The sequence below is a fragment of the Theobroma umbraticum genome, unplaced genomic scaffold (assembly GCF_002168275.2).
Source record: "Theobroma umbraticum cultivar Fairchild unplaced genomic scaffold, ASM216827v3 scaffold_30.0, whole genome shotgun sequence".
Lineage (NCBI taxonomy): Eukaryota > Viridiplantae > Streptophyta > Magnoliopsida > Malvales > Malvaceae > Theobroma > Theobroma umbraticum.
Window position 1 is genome coordinate 9,482,495 of NW_018397254.1, and position 19,172 is coordinate 9,501,666.

Below are 19,172 nucleotides of genomic sequence, written 5' to 3' on the forward strand. Positions count from 1 at the left end.
GGGGGGGATTAGCTAGATTTGGGGATTTGGGAACCCGGTAACCTCGGGACTGGGCTGGGGTTGGCTGCCTGCCTGCCTACAGTGTGTTTGTGAAGCTCGCTTCCGTTTTCTCTACATAGTCTCTAAAATGAAACGGTCCTTTTGCGAATTAGCTTTGTGCCCCTGTCGATGGAAACAATATTTGCCTGCAATTTCGAAAAGGGTTCTCAAAAGGAATATCTTTTATTTGGAGATATATTATTATTAAATTAAATATTTAAATGCATGTCAAAATAATTTGCAACAGTTATAAAAATTAAATATTTTTTTTCTCTTAAGAGATAACTAAGAAAAATAATAATAATAATAATAATTGAATCAAAGGTAAATCGTTTCCATAGTTATTTTGTAGATTAACCCAACTTGATAATGGCTACTAACATACCAAATTGCCATCCTACATTAACTAATCCCAATAGGTTAGGCCTACACCTAAAACATAATTGCCAACTAATCACACAATTAAACCAAAAAGAAATTGAGATATAATGAAAGTTTGCACTAGATAGAATCCATTGTTTATCTTTTCATGTCAACCAAAATTTAGAAATAAATCAATTTATAAGCATGAAAATTGGACCATTAATATAAAACAGTCAACAAATAATAGTAATAAAATTCAACAAGATATGAAAATTCTTCAAAATTTTCCAAAATGTAATTATATTTACAATATTTTTCATAATATAATATACCAAACATTTTCGTACACCTTTTTATTTTTCCCTTTTCTTTATGATAAAGTTTGGTATTAGATGATTAATTCAAAATTCATAGTGATCTACACATGGTGATTAGATCAGCCGTATTTGATAAGAAACTTAGTTGCTTTACATATAAGTGATCTAATATTATTGAGAGTGATTAGATCAATCTCTTAGAGATGATCTAAATCTTATCCAAAATAGTGGGGAACTTTTATTACCAAATTGAAGTGATTAAACTTAACTATATACCATTTTTTTTTTGGAAATAGAACTATATAAAATTTTAGTCTTGTAATGTGTGAATAAAAACTTGTTTTCCTCCCAAAATTGTTCTTATGACTGTTATAAATTTTTACTTTTTCATAATAGTATTCCTTGTACCAAACTCAAAAATAAAATATGTGTGTGTGTGTGTTTTTACTTTGTTTTATTTGTTACATGTATAATAATATAATTTCTTGTTTTCTTTCTGTTATAATTTTTGATAAACTAATTTTCATTTTCTCATTAAGATCTTTTTACAAGTAATTTTTATTGTAAACTTTAGTTTATCTATGAATAAATATAATTTTTTATATTTGTTAATTTAATAATATAATTATATTTTATGAAAAAATAAAACATTAATTTTTTTACAAATTATTATTATCAAAATTATTAATCTTTTTAATTACTCCAACATGATTATTCTGGTATTTGAAACAACCTCGCATTTGATTTCCAGTGTTGACAATCATAATGATTTTTAGCAATCCAAGGCCTAAATCCTTCATAGGATGGCGCCAATGATCCCAAAGAAGAAATTTTCCATTGAATTTAGTAAGTCATTTGCCTCCATTGAATATAGCAATTGTGTAATAACCAGATCATTCCTGGAGTTTCAATTGTTGCTATTAAGAATGTGGTAATAAAATGAGAATTTTCTTTCCTGGGCGTTTCCCTGATAGACCAATTATGCCAGGTGTCCTCATGATACGTTTCGATTATTAATAAATTGTCTCTGTGGCTAGTTGAGTATGAGGACCTGGCAGCTGTTGCTCACTCACTCTCCCTGTGGCATTGTGGAATGAGGAAGAGTGGCATTGTGGCCGTTGAAACCCCCTGTTCTGTCATTCCCTTGGTTTAACTCAACCATAGACGGAAAGATGGGTTGGCCTTTAGTTTATCTTGGTAAAGTTGGATGAATGGATATCATTAGAAAACAGATTTTAAAGTGCTTATCTGCTTGTGTCTTTATATTTTATCAACTATCTGATTCTTTCTGTGTCACTCAGCCTTCTTGATGATTTCTTAATGGTTCAACTTTAAGTAAAAATCTGCAAATGCAACCTTGGATTTGGCATTTTCAGAACAAGTTAACCATCCCATTTGTTTTCCCATGAGTATTACTAGTCCTGCTGATGCTTTGGCTTTTAGCAATTTAGCCTCTATTATTTGAGAATTTCCATGGAATGAACTATGCAGAATTTGGAACTAGTGGCTCCAGGAGCCGTTAGGCATTCGTTACTGATAAGACATCGGTAGCATCTTGTGTGTAATCAATGAGATTAGACATTTTCAGAAGTAATCAGTATTAAAACATATTAAAGACTTATGGCATGTATGAGCCAACTCAGTCGTAAGAAAGAATTTTGAACTACTAGGGGAACTCATCAACTCAACGTTCGAACAATAACATTTCCATTTTTCTTGCGCGACTGTCCTTCCTTTAAAACATAACTCAATTATCTACACCAGCATGACATTTATTTCTTTACAAGCCAAGAGCACCAAGGGGTGTCTTTCCTTGGCCAGCCTCAAAGTAGAAAATCAACATGGCCAACATGGCAATTCTAGCGTGCTTAATCTCAGCGAGCTTGAGTCTCTCGAGCTTGTCATAATCAGGGATGTAGAGACCATTCTGGATGGTTCCTGCAAGGCATAATGGGTCAAAGAACTTGCCTCCAGGGTAGCCCTGCTCCCCCGTGGAGTTGGCGAAGTTCTCAGCGGTCTTGGACCATGGAGTGGCCCATTCCACAGATTGAGATTGTGGGTTGAAGAAGTCTACCCAGCGCTTGCTTTCCACCCAACCCATAAGGATTAGCTGGGTACCCAGGAGTGAGCCGAACGAGAAAGGGGCTATTGCACCTGGATCAGCTCCGGCCTCGAACCAGGGAACACCACTCCACGCCTGACCTACGAAGATGCCCACAACAGCTGTCATGGCCCAGCGCCCGTGAATCAGCTCAGCTTCTCTGTACCATCTGAGGAATGCCGGGTCCTTGCCTAGACCAAGGGGGTCAAATCCATAGTCTCCAGGAAGGCTGCAGTTTAAAATGGAGCAAAACTTAAGAGCAAAGTAGAATTACCGAAACAAGGAAAAAGGGCCGTTAAGGAAGAGGGAACACATACGATCCATCGAGCCACTCAGGGTTAATGAAGTTGCCACCACCTCTAACACCCGGGATCCAAGACTTTTTAGGTGCAGCAGCAGCTACAACTACCAACTTCCTAGTTCCAGAAGCAGGGGTTGTCACTCTAGCACCCAACAGGGCCCGGCTCCTCTTTCCTCCACAAAGAAATGGAGACCCCAACCCGTTTAGCACAGCCCCAGATGTTGCAGCCATCTGTTTTTTTTCTTTGCTCTAACTCTCCGCTCCCTAGGCTTGAACTATGACAGTGTGGTGCTCGAGGCTTCTGGCGCAAATGGGGACTTGTCAGTTTTTTTTGATCAGGTATGTGACTTGTGCGGGGGCGGAGTGCGCTGGAGGGCGCGGCGGGCCCGGCCGGCGGCGCCGCGCGGCGCGCGGGGGCCGCCCGGCGCCGCGGCGGGCGGTCGGCCACCGACGCGGGCGGGCGGGGCGAGCCCACGCGGCCCGCGGGGGCCGGGCGGCACCGGTGGGCGGCGCCGCGGGCGGGCCAGGGGCACGCGCGGCCCGCTGCCCGCAGCCGCCGCCCGGGGCGGCGCCCGGCGCGGGCCGGCCCCGGGCCGCGCGACGGCGCGCGCGGGCGGGGGCGCGAGGGGGGCGCGGCCGCGCTCCCGCCGCCAGCGCGCGGCCCGCGCGCGCGCCGGCCGCCGCGCGGGGCAGCCGGGGGGCCGGTCGCGCGGCCCACGGGGAGGGCGGCCGACGGCGCTCGGACCGGGGCGACGCGGCGCGCGCCGGGTCGCCGGGGGGGCGGGCGCGGGCGGCGCGCGGGGGCCGGCTGGCGCCGGGGCCGCGCCCGCGCGCGCGCGGCGCCTGGGCGCGGCCACGCGGCCGCGCGGCCCCCCGCGGCCGCGGCGCGCGGGCCGCCGGCCGGCGCGGGGCGCGCGGCGCCGGCCGGGGCGGGCGCGGGCGCGCGGGCGGCCCGCCGGCCGCCCGGCCGCGCCGTCGCGGGCTGCCCGGCGGGCGCGCGGGGCGGACGGCGGGCCGCCCAGCGCGGCGGGCGGCGTGCGTAGGTCGGGCTGCGCGTCGCCGCGCGGCGCGTGCGCCGGCGGTGGCGCGCGCGGGCCGGGCGGCGGCGGCGCTCGCTCCTGCCGCCTCCGATCCGCCGGCGGCCGCGGCCCAGCGGGTCGGGGCCGCGCTGTCGGCGACGCGGAGCGCGCGCCGGCCGCGCTCGGCGCGCGGGCGCGCCGCGCGCCCGCGGGCGCGCGGGGGGCGCCCTCGGCGGCGTCGACGACGGGGCGGCCAGGGCCCCTGCGGCGCGCGCCCCGGGCCGCGACCGTGCGCGTGCAGTCGCGGGCGCGGCGCGGGCGGCCCGGTCGCCCCGGCGCGGCGCCGGCCCCGGCGCCGGGCGCGCGGGGGGGCAGCCGCGGCGCGCGGCTGCGCGTCGGCGACGCGCGGCGCGCGACCGCGGCGGGGCAGCGCGGCCGCCGCGGGCGAGGTCGGGTCCGGGGCGCGTCTGCGCGCGCGGGCGGCCCCCGCGCGCTGGCGGCGCTGGCCGGCGCGGGGCCGCCGCATCGCCCGGGCGCGCGGGCCGGCTGCCCTGAGCCCGGCGGCGGCCGGCCAGGCGGCGGGCCGAAGCCGAGGCGCGGCCGCGGCGGGGCCGCGGGGGCGCGCAGAATCAACAGAAGGATTTGTAGAGAGCCATGTAGGATAATGAAATCTAGAGGCAGGATATCCTAAGCAAGTAACGAGGATAGATTCGGACCAATGGGGAGGTTAAGGTCCATCCACATCTCCACGTTGCGCCCAACCACGTGGACCTGTTATTTGCCTCTATTTTTTGGTTCCTTGTACAGTCCACCAATATCTTAGTTATCCAAGGATATGCTTTGATGCTTCTGGGGATGTGGATCCTGTTTATGCTGTTGATGCCCTCCTCGTACGTCATTGACCACAACTCACTACCCGGTTTTCCTGTTACTTTTTTTGGCTTGTTTGAGTTCAGGAAGTGTTTAGTCTTTCCTTTGGGTTCTTGCCATTACAAATTGCAACTCGACTACTATTCTAAAATATCTTTCTCATTGGGCTGGGTTTTTTCAATGTGTAAGGTAGAACAACCGTATTATTTCACATTTTTCATTTCATAATTCGCGGTACAAGAACCACTGAAAGTTTATTTATTTTCGTTTAAGAGTGGGATCAGCCTTCAAGTCAAGGGCATTGTACTATGGGTTATAACAATGGCGACCAAAAACTTTGGATTATAGCAACAATGAAGCTGACAAAAGTAGTCTGTTGTTTTTGGCTTAGAATTTTTAATTAAGTGTTAAGGTTTAGCCTTGAAAGGATTGGAGTTTCGTCAACTGCCATAATTGAGGGGCTATGAAGGCCGCCGAGGATAAATGTTGCCATGAATTGGAGTTTCTTTCATTGAACACTTGCCTATGAATTCTCCGGAAAATAAAAATTGCCCGTGCTTTTGCAGTTGATAACACTTCAAGTCTCCGACAACTAAACTAAATTGAATGCAAGGTTGAATGCTAAAGGAACGTCCAACTGTTGATTTTGATGCATATGCTAAAATCAATTCACTTGGAATCAAACTCTGTGATTGATTTGATGAAAATAGCTAGTAATCACTTCCAAAGGATTCCTTTTCAAAGGTGCCAATCCAGCGGCTCTCATTCAATGGACTCGGGTCCTCTACCATAACAGCAGCCAAAAAAATCAACACCAATTGAAAAATCTTTTAGAAAAATTTAAATTTGATTAGTCCAAATTCAAATTGATAAAAAATAAAAAAAAATTGAATGCGGACCAACTTGAATTCTAAATTATATGATTTTAAAAAACTTTTTTAACTCAAAACAATTAAAATTTAAAATAATTCAAACTTAAAATAATTTAAATTCAAAAATATGTTAAATTAATTATAACTTACCTAAAATCTTAAAAAATTCAAACTTAATTTAATATCAAAACAATTCAAATTAAAATTTATCAATTTGTCACCTCTATTGAGAAACCTTCACTCTATGGGATGAGCTATAGCCTATACTTGTTTCATAATAAAATGGAATTTATATTTAATGCATTGACAATATATAATTTTTATACACTATCAACAAATCACAAAAATATCATTTCATTAATGCAAAAATAAAAAATGTATAAATACTTAAAATTAAATATTAATAACTTTCTTTCTAAAACTCTCTTTCAAATTCTGTCTTTTATCTATATATATATTGGCATGTAGAGATAGAGAACGGTGTAAGAAAAATTTTTTATGGAATATTTTTTTAAAAAATTTATAACTTTGTGGGTAATCTTGTAAAATACAAAACCTTAAAACCATCTGGCCCATCTCACCATGCACAAGCATGCTTTGCATCAGGATTGTGGGCAAAAATTGATGCCCGAGATTTCATATCTATAAAATCAAAACAAAATTTGTTAAATAATACAGCTTTTTATTTTTAACTACAGTTTTCTTTCTTTTGACACGTGTTAGACATAAACTGTAGATTTGAACCTTGCCTACCAACAGCCGATCCCCGCCTATAACTTCCTTATCCCCAAAAGAGGATGAATTCCCCACACTTGGCTCCTAAAACGAGCATGGCCATTCTCTTCCTCTTCCTTCGCCAACAATCACGACTTCCTACGACATAAAATGGGTGTGTAGTTTGGCTATGGCTGCAGATCTCTTCTTCGCTTCTCTCGAAGCTCGCTCCTTGAGCTACTCCTGCTGTAACCAACCACTCTTCTGTCCCTTCCGCCTCCCTCCACTGCCTTTTCACACGCTTCGCCTATCCGCTGCCAAGCCTAAAGTCGGTCACCAGTTCGTTTCCAGATGCTCGAATTCCTATTCGGAATCCGTTCCTGGAGATGTCGATATCCTTTCAGTAACCGGTACGCCGTTCAAAACTCATGATTCCTTCTGTTTTTGGTTACTTTAGAATGATCGGATCCACTGTTTGTTCAACTCTTGTGAATAACAAAATCCACGAATGGAATGCATAACTTTGTTTTTATATTTTATTCATTTCTTATTTCTAATCAAATATTTGGCTTTTGCTTTTTAGCAACTTTCAGAAAACAACTAGGGAGAGTATCAACTAAAAGAAGCTTAAATAAATATATGGGTGTTGCTATTGTTTTCCCTTATAATTTTGAGCATTGGTGAAATGAGCAGAGTGTTCTGATGGCAGCATCATCTTCCGGTTCGGAAATGCGAGGGAAATGGCAATAAATAAAGGGGAACAATCTCAATCAACCAATGAAAGTGTTGAGGTTGTTACCCAAGTTGGCGGGAAAGATTTGGACGAACAAGTCATGAGCAGTAGTAATGTAGTTGATGTTTCTGATGGAGAGCCTGAAGGAGGAGAGTCTGTCAGCAAGAAAGTTGATCGTAACTTAAAAGTTAAATCTCAACCAAAGAAAAAACCAAGACGTAATACAACCAGAGTAGTTGAAGTTGTTAAAGAGAAAGCTGCCTCTGTTATCGGTAATGACACTGAGATTGAGAAAAGTTCGGTTGATTCTTCCAAGCATATACATCCTAAAGACGGTTCTATTGAGCTTGATAATGTTGCAACAGTAGAAAATAGTAGTGTCCCTGAGGGAATTGGTGAGAGTATTAGTAAAACTGAGGGTACTACTTTGAATATGGTGTCAAAGATGGATGTAGTTCCCGTTGTAGAAAAGGTTTCTCCTCCATTGGCAGCATCTGCCGTTGAAAGTGAAATTACTACTCAATTAGCTTCTTCAGAGTCTGATTCTAAAACTGAAGTGCCTCATGGTGTTAAGTTCCAGGAAGAAAATACTGATGCTTCTGAGGGAAATGGCGAGAAAATTGTTAAAATTGAGGGCACTACTTTGAATATGGTGTCGAAGATGGATTTAGTTCCTGATGTAGAAAAGGTTTCTCCTCCAAGGGCAGCTTCTGCCGTTGAAAGTGAAATTACTACTCAATTAGATTCTTTAGAGTCCAGTTCTAAAATTGAAGTTCCCCATGGTATTAAGTTTCAGGAAGAAAATAGTGGTGCTTCTGAGGGAAATGGTGAGGGCACTACTTTGAATATGGTGTCAAAGATGGATTTAGTTCCTGATGTAGAAAATGTTTCTCCTCCATTGGCAGTTTCTGCTGTTGAAAGTGAAATTACTACTCAATTAGCTTCTTCAGAGTCCAGTTCTACAATTGAAGTCCCCCATGGTCTTAAGTCCCAGAAAGAAAATAATGGTGCTTCTGAGGGAAATGGTGAGAATGTTGGTAAATTTGAGGCTACTATTTTGAATATGGTGTCAAAGATCGATTTAGTTCCTGATGTAGAAAAGGTTTCTCCTCCATTGGCAGCTTATGCTGTCGAAAGTGCTATTACATCTCAATTAGCTTCTTTAGAGTCTGCTTCTGAAAGTGAAGTGCCTCACGGTGTTAAGTTCCAGGAAGAAAACACTGGTACTTCTAATGGAAATCTTGAAAGTACAGTTAAGATTGGGGGTACTACTTTGAATACAGAGTCAAAGATGGATTTAGCAATGAAAGAGGTTTGTGCTGAAGTGGCAGCTTCTGAAAATAATATTGAAAGTGAAGCTACAACTCAATCTACTTCTTTAGGGACCTGCTCCAAAATGGACGTACCTCACAGTCTTAAGTTCCAGGAAAGTGGCAAGGATGATGCTAGTGAAAACTTTGCAAATCTACCTGTGTCTTCCAGAGAACATGGTGAGGAACATAACATAAATGCATCAAAAAAGTTAGTGATGGTAGTTGGTGAAGATAAGCTAAGATCCACTTTGTCTGAGGTTGAGTCAATTCTCAATGAGGCAACTGTCCATAAGACAGTGGAAGAATCTGTTGATGACGATGTAGTTAAGAGCTCAAAAATGGTTAGTTTCTATTTTTGTTTGTTTTTGCAGCTACCACATCTTTCTTTTGGGTATCTATATTCAAATATAAACATCCCAGTCAACATTATATTAAACGTAATACTATAAATTTTTTATGAAACTGATAATGAGGTTATTGTGATAGTCCATACTCCAAAATTTTTCTGTTGCTCATATGTGATTAGTTGTAGCACTCTCACATTGCATCTGCCTATAATTTATCTTTTCTCTTATCCATAATTTATGTCAAGTATTTAAGTTTTCAAACATAAGGTATGAGATCTAAGAAAGATAAATATTAATAACCTGGTAGCATTAATCTAAATATTCTAAGAGAAGTGCTGTAATCTCTGCAAAGAAATAGAAATGGATTTAAGTATGACCATCTAAAGATGAACTACAATCCAAGGCTTTAGGAATGTTCTGGGTTTGATTTTCTGGCTATATGTCTTTTAAGTTGTGGAAGATTCATGACAGTATGCTGGTAACATATTATGTATTCTTCAGATTGTTAAGTTTTATTAAGTTGAAGAAATCTAGAACTACCTTAAAGAATATTGATGGGGCTTAAATATGATGCCCTTCCTAATTTTCAAATGCTGCCTCCCTGTGCATATGAGCACTTATTATCTGTAAGATATTTTGTTTTGAAGCCTAATGCATTATCATCATGAAGAATTCCCCTATTATACCACCTGAATTTATTTTGTTAATTAATTGTTCTATCAAATTAAAGGATCTAGAGTTCTTTGTATCTATGTTGTTTGTAGTCAGATGAGGGTGTACCTTTATCAAGTTTCAAAGAAGAGATAACTGAAGGTGGCGCAAGAAGTGGTAATGAAGTTAGAGTGCCAATGCTTAAAGGAGTAGAAGTACTGTCAGGTGGCACAATTTTGGAAAGGTACACTGCCTGTAGCCATAATGAAATATTGATACATGAGACAACAAGTTTACCATCTCCCTTAGATTACATACTTTGTGCAAGGAGGTTTCTGTCTGTTGCATAGATCACTGCATTGCTTATGTCATTGATAAGATTCTTATTCAACAAATTTATATGAAAGGTGAAGTGGCTGGCCAAAGTTTGGTTCTTCTATTGTCTTTTGGCCCCATTGGTGTTGTGTTCATTATGATTTCTTTCTAGAATAGGTGATTGATCCTTCACGCGCTTGTGGAAAATGTGAGGAAACAACAATCATTATTTTCCCTGCCCTTTTTTGCGAGGGTAGAGGAGAGGGGGGGGGGGGGGGGGTTTGTAGGGGGTAGGGACCGGCAAAAACCATATAAAGTAGTTGCTAACATAACATATCAAAGATGATAAGCGGGACAAGTATCTGGGTTATTTTTTGAGGAGTTCTCTTCCATTTTCATGTTTGCTTATGTAAATGTATGCAAACAGGGAGGAAATTGCAACAGCAGGATTTTTCTTATATTCTGGTGCTGCTCTATTGCCAAATCCCACTAAGGTACTTCATGATGGCCATAAACTTTACCTTCTCTATTATTTTTTTTGATTTGCCAGAAAAGTTGTTTTGTCATGCAATCTTTCGGGAATTATTCTTAAATAGAATAAAAGCAAAATCAAAATTCTCTGTTACTTAAATTTACCATCAGGTTTTGTCTAGTTTGACATTTTAATGTTATTGATCCATATAATGCCTAGAAATGCATCTCTCCCACTTTTCTGAGAGTAAACTTTTTCTTAATGTTACATGTACCAATGCTTCCTTTGAAAAATTTAATTTTGAAAGCTGTCAGTAGCCTGAACACTTTGATGCATGCTATACTTGAGTTTGAGAATTCTGTGTGAGTAATTCGAAAAGTAATAATTCCAGGCCTTCGCAGGTGGAGAGGATGCTTATTTTATTGCTTGCCAGAAATGGCTTGGTGTTGCTGATGGAGTTGGTCAGTGGTCATTTGAAGGTATTATTGTTTTTAGCCTTCCCCTCTTTTGTTCTCACCACAGCCGAGTCTTTGTATGGCATGAGTTTGTGTTGCTTTTTTGTCCTTGTATTTGCTAATTAGGACAGAATTGCTTCAATACATACCAAATTTACATTCCCTTTAGAAACTTTGCGGATATATTTTGTACCAATTGTTGAATCTCTGACAGCATACTAATAAATAGAATAAATGTCATCATAGGTTTTGCCACATCTGGGCTGAATTATTTGTTTGATATTTTATTCTTCAGGGATTAGTGTTGGATTACATGCAAAAGAACTTATGGAAAACTGTGAAAAAATCGTGTCTGATAGAAATGGAGTTCCAATAACTGACCCAGTAGAGGTCCTTAACAGAGGTGCTGCAAAAACTCAATCTTGTGGTTCATCTACAGTTTTGGTTGCTTACTTTGATGATTGGGTATGTTGTCATTTAACTTGAGATGCTTTTCTTCTATGCAAATTGCCTAAAGGTGCCCCTTTTTTTATACTTTCTCAGTTATTATGGGCGAACATACAACGGAATCCCAATCAAACTAAGTCTCACAGACCAACCAACACAATAACCTCCAAATTCAACCAAATCTGGGATTTACTAATGAGCCTTGAGTCAAGAAACTTGAGAAAACCTAATTTACTTCACTATAGGCATCGTAACTTAATGAATATAGAAATAGACTCATCATTTGATAAATCTTGATTGCTCAAGATCTTGAATAAGCCCCATATTTTCTATAAATTTTCTTTTCCCTGAACTTCTTGTAGTCTGCATGAAGTGCAAGGCTAGCGGGTTAACAAACATTTGAATTCATATTGGGAGTCTTATATCTATGTATGATCATTTCTCCATCAGATAGCTTCCTGGAATTAATAATATATTATAAAATAATAATCTAAAACAAAAATCGTTGTGCTTTCTTTTCAATTGTTGAACAAACAGATAGGGTCTGCACTAGTGAGATTGAAACAAAGAGTTTCTTGTATTAGGGTTGGATCTAATGGCAACATAGTTCCACAAGTTTATAATGCTCACCCATACACTGTATACATTTAATATTTTGCTTATATTATGTGTAATTTTGTATGAATAAGTGTCACTTAATCACTTAAATGTAAATATAAGCAAACAAGTAAAAGTTCTGTTCACCAAAATATGCATGGACCAAGGATTAATGCTGACTGTTTGGAAGTCAAATTTATTTTTTCCGGACAACTACATTGTATTTTCTCAATAATTTAATGGCGTGGTTTTTGTCAAGGGAAAAAAAGAGCTGAAAATGTGCTTGGTTCTCCCTTTTGCGACTCATGCTTTGAAGGCAATACCTTTGTGTTGACAATTTGAATCTACAGGCTCTCCATGTGGCCTATATTGGTGATTCAGGCTTTATAATTATAAGAAACGGCGCTGTGTTTAAGAGGTCTTCTCCGATGGTTTATGAGTTCAATTTTCCCTTACAGATTAAAAGAGGAGACAATCCCTCTGACTTTGTGGAGGTATGATGGTTTGAATTACATTTCTAATGCATACTTATAATTTCTTTATTATTCCGTTTCTAAACCCTAAACCCTGATCTTTGAAAAGCTGATTTGAACAACACGTCCTATCAAACATCTGTTGAATTTCATTTATGTTTCAAAGTGGAAGGTGAAAGGTTTGCCTCCCCTCCACCCCTCCTTCCCCACTCCTCTTAAAATGAAAAAAAAAAAAGTTCAATCTGTGACACAATGGCTGCTGGTGTCTTCCAGGTTTACAGAATTGATTTGAATGAAGGTGATGTAATTGTCACTGCAAGTGATGGACTTTTTGATAATTTATATGAGCAAGATATAGCTTCAATTGTCGTCAAATCATTGCAAGAGAGTTTGAGGCCTCAGGTGCTTATCAGTGTTGCTACATTTCCATTTCTTTTCCCAAATAGTGAAATGCAATAAGTTATGTGCTTGATATGATAAAATCCGGTGTTATGAACATAGTAATCCTACATTTCTTTCATAGCTTGTACTAGATTTGAGCAGCAAATTCAAAATGGTGATTGCAACAACGAGCTTTCCTTTTTGGCTAGGGTCCACCCTAAATATTGCTGTATAACATCAACTAATTGACTATTAAAGTGAAATTCTGGTCTCAATCCCAAACAATTACAGCTAATTAGTTTTCTAATAAAAGCTGTTTTTTTTTTTTTTTGATAATAAAAGCTGGTGTTTTAATCTTTGTAAAACTCACTCTGTCTTTATAGATGCCTTTTCTTTGGGTGTAAGTGCATTTCTATTGCAGGAAATAGCAAAACTCTTGGCAACCAGAGCGCAAGAGGTTGGTCAGTTATCATCTGTTAGGAGTCCATTTGCGGATGAAGCTCAGGCCGCTGGATATGTGGGATATAGGGGTGGCAAGCTTGATGACGTGACTGTTATTGTGTCATTGGTGAAAAGGCGATTCAGCAATCATGTACAGTAAGTTTGGTCTCTTTTCCCTGGTTTAAATTTGAGCTATATCACGTGGGAATTTACATATGTATAATAGCCTGTCATTTAAGATAAGTTATAAGATCATTATAAAGAAATATGGCTGACTGTTGCCAGCCTAAGCTTTTCAAAAGTGAACCCTTGTTTGCCCATTAAGGATTCTATCTTGCCATTCTTGTGATTCCTGTTAATTTAATAAATTTATCTGAAGATCATTGATCCCATTCTTAGGGGGAAAGTATCTTGATATTGGAGCAGTGTCAACTATTTTTGGTTCATTTATTATTGCATGTCATGGTGAGAAAGCAGTACAAGTTCTTCAGTTAAACCATGTTTAGTTTTATCATGATGTTTTAATTCCTATCAAACCTGTGGGATTGTCCACTCCATATTAGTTAGACTTGGATATTGGTATTGGTGTAGTTATTGTAGCAGTTTGGGGTCTCAAAGGGTTAATTTGGTGATTCAGTGGCCTTGACAAATTATTTGAATTTGAATAATGCTTGAAGTTGTGTATCTGAGCTTGACTGAAATAAAACACACCGGGCAAGTGCTGAAACTCATTGAGTTGAGGTCTGAAGTAAAAGTTAAAATTTCAGGCCAACAGAGAGGCACTATTTTCTTGTTTTGGTTAAATAGTTACGAAGATTTTCTTTTATGGAATACTGTACTACAGGTCATTTTCTCGTGAGGATAGTCCCTCTGGCTATGGAAGGAGATTGCATTTTGTGCAGATGAATTAAAATTGTGAATACGCTATTAATTATTTTCTCTTTTGAGTGAATTTCTCATATACTGCCATCATCCCTGGTCTCTCAATAGCTCCAGATCTTTCTCTGGCTGAAGGAAGGACAAGCAGGATCCAGTAGCTCTATCTGACCAACAACTAGCAAACTATTAGATAATAAACAACCTTTCCAGCACATGCATTGCCTCGTACCAAATGTGTTTTGTTACACAAGGCATCCATGCATGTCGGTGTGCCATCAATGTGGGTCTTGTGAAGTGATTGGTTCATGTCTTTGCAATTTACCAAATGGAGTTAATCATATTGTTAGGGATAAGGTCCTTACACATCCTTCATTTCTTTGTAATTGCTTTCTTGTCGAAGGAGCTAAAGATAGCCATTCCTACGGGGCATGGACTGGTCTGAATTAATGTCGTTACTACCTGTTTGCTAAGATCACAATTATTGAACTTTGGTGCCGCTGCACTAAAGGGGGTGAGCACAACTTCTGTTACCCTGGCACCTTCAATCAGTGCATCGTAACCATTGAAATACAGGCATATGGAGACTAACTGCATCTCTAGAACCAAAAGGCAGATATTTTAAGCTGATAGCAGAGGTTTTTATTTAAGCAAGTTGGATAGAGCTTGCTGCCCCGCCGATCACATTTGAAAATAAGTTATCAGAAGTGATGTAAGATAATTATCGGAAGCTGGCATTAATCTTGGTCTAAGTTACATTGTAACTTCTTACAGTTTCATCTCATTGGGGTCACCCGGAATCCTTTGATGGCCCTTTTTGCTTGCAGAAACAATGATGATATGATCATGAATTCGTGGTATATGTTAGCAGGAAATTTGGTCGAGTTGAAATAGCAAACAATACCCAGATTCCGGGACAAAGCTGATTTGAGCTATTTTCCCTTTAGCCAAATTGAGAACACATTCTGTAATCATATCATTAGAGTTCTTGGACTATTCAATTTCTTTTACACTTAATGGAAGAACCTATTTTCCTTCAAAGCACACAATCGGAATTAGATTACAAAGCCATTATCAACTTATTATCATCAAAGATCCTAAATATAAGTAATCACGAATAAGGATTGACTCATAATCCGTCAAACTACAAACTTGAAAATTAGAAATTGACTTGTCGAGGCAAAGCAAGAAATACTTAAAGAGGAAACGTTATAAAATCTTGGGTGCAGGAATCAACGTTGGCATTGAGCCTTCGACTCCACCACTGAAAGTTCCATCTGGTATCGAATTCCTTGCCTTGTGGTTAAATTATTGGGCTTGATTCCACAATTCGGGATTACTCCCTACCAAGAGTTCTTTGCCCCCCCCTCCTCTTTGGTTATCAAGTTGCAGAACCAATTGAAAAATATAGGTTTCTTCATGCTTTACAATCCTTTCGTTTTATAATCTAATCCCAAAAAGAAGGAAAGATTTCCACCACCTTTCTGTTACAGGGCATTGGTCACTTTGTGAAACTGACTTACATTACATTTTCTCCTTTCAAGGAACCAGTTTTAAGTTGGAATGATTCAAATTCTAAGAAATACGTATCCCCCCATTATTGTGGACGGAACAATAACATTGGTTATAAATAAAATAAACAGGAATATGCTGTGAGCTAAAGCCGTACACCCCACCACCCAACAAAGCCTAATTTGGTGGATGAATGATGTTTCCCAGCCAAAATTATAACAATGGTGGAGGGGAAGCATCGACAAAATTTCAAAACTCAAACTGGCTTGAAGACAACTTGTATGATTTGTTTGACTAATATGATAATTTCCCATCATTACTTGAAATAAATCCACCGCTTTTTGCAAGTGAAAATTTGTTCTCCTTTTTCCTTTTACCCCTAAAACATAGACATTCTCAAAGATAATCGATTCCCCGCTGCTAAATAAAAGAGGCCAGTCTTTTCCCTTGGTTTGGGTCCCCCTTAAACATGCCCTCGCAAGCATCTGGAATCATATCTTCGGGTTGGCATGCATGCCACAGGCGGAAAGAGAAAGCCTTGTTTCATCATACTGCAACAAGAAAGCATTTTCCATTGCCAAAAGTCCAAGAGCATCTGTGGAGATCAGTGAGATAAAGCTGAATGAGTTTCTTTGTTATTTTTAATTTTTCCTTGTTAATTTATAGTTTGTGGAAGATGGATTTGAACTAAAATCATCATTTAAGAAGCCAAAGTTCAGTGACCAATTGCACTTATCCTTTTCACTTTCCTACGTAAATCAATTTGATCAAATTATTATCATAATTACCAAATTTAGGATTTGAAGTTCCGATGGTTGGCTTGGTTCAACATTTGTGTGGCGTTACATCGAGAGAATGAATTAGGTCATCGGTCAACTTCACTTGCAACCAATCACACCAATGATTCACGATTACAATGAATCCGAGAGACATAGCAATTCTAGGAGACCCACAAAGGCAAAAGACAAATGCAAATAAAATAAATAAATACATACATATATAAATAGCAGTGATTAAATTAATTACTACAAACGAAAAAGGGGATCACGAAAGTTTTGAACTATTTAATGTAGAAATCAAGATGGCAAGTTACTGTAATCATGTAGGCCAGTGCACAGCTCATTTGGGCCTTTTCGGCTTGCGGTTTCCACTCAAAACTTTTCAAATTCCATGCGAAACGCTTTTGGAAATTGGAGAGAGACACCTTGCTACATGCAATGTTGATGGACCCCATCGCATTAATTAAGCAAAGCATCGCCAAATGATTCCAAGGCCATTTAACAGATGGCAGGGTGACAGTCAAATTTCTTTAACATTTTAATTTTTAACTTTAGTAAAACAATTGAATCTTAACGGAGACAAAGAAGAAGGTCATCACTTGTTAATTTTTAATTTTTTTATTATTTTAAATATAAAATTTAATATATATATATATAATATAATTGTTTTCTAATCACGATTCATATAAAATTGTAAATTAATTATTATTGATCAACTTGTATCATTTTTTTTCTTTTACGTCCAGGATATGAATACAGTTTTATTTATTTTATGTGTACATTTGTTTATTTTTTATTTTTTGATATATTTACTTATAAATCTCGACAACCTAAGATAGGTGGTATAATACTTATTTACTTACCATTTTGATAATGAAGTGTTGCGTCCAAAAGTGAAAATGGGGATAAGCCCTCGCCTTTATTCTTCTTTTCGAGTCAAAATGCTCGGTTTAGAGCTTCAGTTTCGGCACAAATTTGCTGCTGAAACGACAAACAAAGGACATTCAATTCTCAATCCACTCAAAGCTATACTTTCAATATAGAACAAAAAGAAAAGAAAAAAAAAGAACTAATTTTATATTAATAAAGATTCCAGAATTTCTTTGTTATTTTTAAGTAATTTTCATGACAAATTAATATCAAAATTTTAGATTAAATAGATCAAGATATAAAAAGGATGTCGATAATAACTAATTCTATAAATTTCTCAATTGAGACTAGTTTCACATAATAATAAAAAAGGATAAAAGACCTCTTAACGCAAAAAGTTTAATGCGTTCGATGCTAAGGAAGTAAAAAGGACAATCAGATGGTGTAAAGGGTGTTGAATAAGTAGAGTTAGAAGAAATATGTATTAGCACTATTTGAATTTGCATCAAGAATAAATATGTTTAGTAATGCTATTGATAAGAAATTTGTTATAGAGTTGTGAGTAAAGTTAGAGAAAATCGATTTAGCAAAAAATCTTTCTAACAAGTTCTAATTTAGACAAAAGTTGTATCACTTGAACATAAAATGGAAAATGAAATCATGTAAAGCATATGAACAAGTTTTTGATGAGATTATCGATCAATTGAAAAAAGTTGATATGAAGGTGGAGGAAGAAGAGAAGGTATCGTTTCCATACTCCTATGAGATATGAATCTTTGATTTACAAGAAGAACACAATAACATTAAAACAAGTACAAGTAATGTGAATGCCCAGTGAAGCTTGAAAGAACAGTAAAGAAAAAGGTAGAGATTTGATTTACTTGATATTGGTGGTTAAGGTTTAGAAGTACAAGTCAGCCCATAATGGATCTAAAGGTGATAAGTTTAGATTTGGTGAGGTTAACTGCTTTTGATGAAAAATGTATGGACACATTCACTTATTCATAGGAATTGTCTTGCAAAATGAGACGAAAGTATTGTAATGTGTTTTTGTTACCAACGATGATAATTGTAGTTATTATCTTTGCAATTTTTGAAGGTATGGAAGCAAATTTTAATGATGGTTGGTATTTAGATTATGCTTGTTTCACTTATGTATACTCTCAAAAGGATTATTTTGGTTTGTTTCAAAAACAGTGGTTGGAAATTTTTAGGTGATAAGTCAACTACTAGGGTCATGGTCTTAGAGTTGTGAGAATCAAAATATTTGATGGGATTGTATGCTTTTTAAGTGGTGTGGTTTATGTTCCAAAGAGGTATAAGAATCTAATGTCATTTAGTCTACTAAAATTTAAAAGATATGAATGTTCTGCTAATGGTGGAGTGGTAAAAATCACAAAAGGCAACATGATCTTAATGAGGGTGAATTTATATAATAATTTGTATAGTCTAGAATATGAGACTTCAAAGCTATACGAATAGTGCGCGTTGATGGTAGTTATTAGAATAAATTTTATTTTATCGAGGAGGTGATGAAAGGTTTTCATAGTGAAAAAATAAAAAATTAAAATTCATATAATTTTCTATTTGTTTGAATTTTTTAAATTTTATCTTCATTATTTATTGGACAATTTTTATTACATTAACAATCTCTTTTGATAGTACTAAAAACAATAAATTACTTGCTGCTAAATTTTTTCAAACCCTCTATTCTTCATAGATTTGTCCTCGACAGATGTAGTAGTTGTAGTCATTAAATTACTTTATAAATTGGAATTGAAAGATAAACAAATGTTTTTTGGTTTGCAAAGTTTATTAAAATAAAAAAGTAAGCAATTGGCAAATGTTGTTTCCTTTTGACCTCATACTACCATTTTGTACAAAATATTGGTTAGGTAAAGCCACATTGCACTA

General features: G+C 39.1%; 2 protein-coding genes across 7 annotated transcripts; one reads left to right on the forward strand and one right to left on the reverse strand.

Annotated features, from left to right (window-relative positions):
• Positions 1-2,398: 2,398 nt before the first annotated feature.
• Positions 2,399-3,447, reverse strand: LHCB6 (light harvesting complex photosystem II subunit 6). Its single transcript, XM_021431376.2, has 2 exons — positions 3,138-3,447; positions 2,399-3,049 (listed from the first exon to the last, which is right to left on the reverse strand). Exons 1-2 carry the CDS (start codon positions 3,350-3,352, stop codon positions 2,500-2,502), a joined length of 765 nt encoding a protein of 254 aa, XP_021287051.1. The 5' UTR covers positions 3,353-3,447; the 3' UTR covers positions 2,399-2,499.
• Positions 3,448-6,668: 3,221 nt separating this feature from the next.
• LOC110414376 (Protein phosphatase 2C family protein) lies at positions 6,669-15,128 on the forward strand. 6 transcript variants are annotated; one of them, XM_021425521.1, is made up of 10 exons: positions 6,669-7,006; positions 7,290-8,983; positions 9,754-9,884; positions 10,383-10,449; positions 10,819-10,906; positions 11,178-11,347; positions 12,277-12,420; positions 12,673-12,801; positions 13,202-13,377; positions 14,066-15,128. In XM_021425521.1, the coding sequence occupies exons 1-10, from the start codon at positions 6,787-6,789 to the stop codon at positions 14,130-14,132; spliced, it is 2,886 nt and encodes a 961-aa protein (XP_021281196.1). In that variant the 5' UTR covers positions 6,669-6,786; the 3' UTR covers positions 14,133-15,128. The 6 variants fall into 6 exon arrangements, 5 of the variants coding, with proteins under 5 accessions (XP_021281196.1, XP_021281205.1, XP_021281222.1 ...); XM_021425530.1 differs by having other exon boundaries at positions 14,212-15,128; XM_021425547.1 differs by having other exon boundaries at positions 6,807-7,006; positions 7,306-8,983.
• Positions 15,129-19,172: the final 4,044 nt, after the last annotated feature.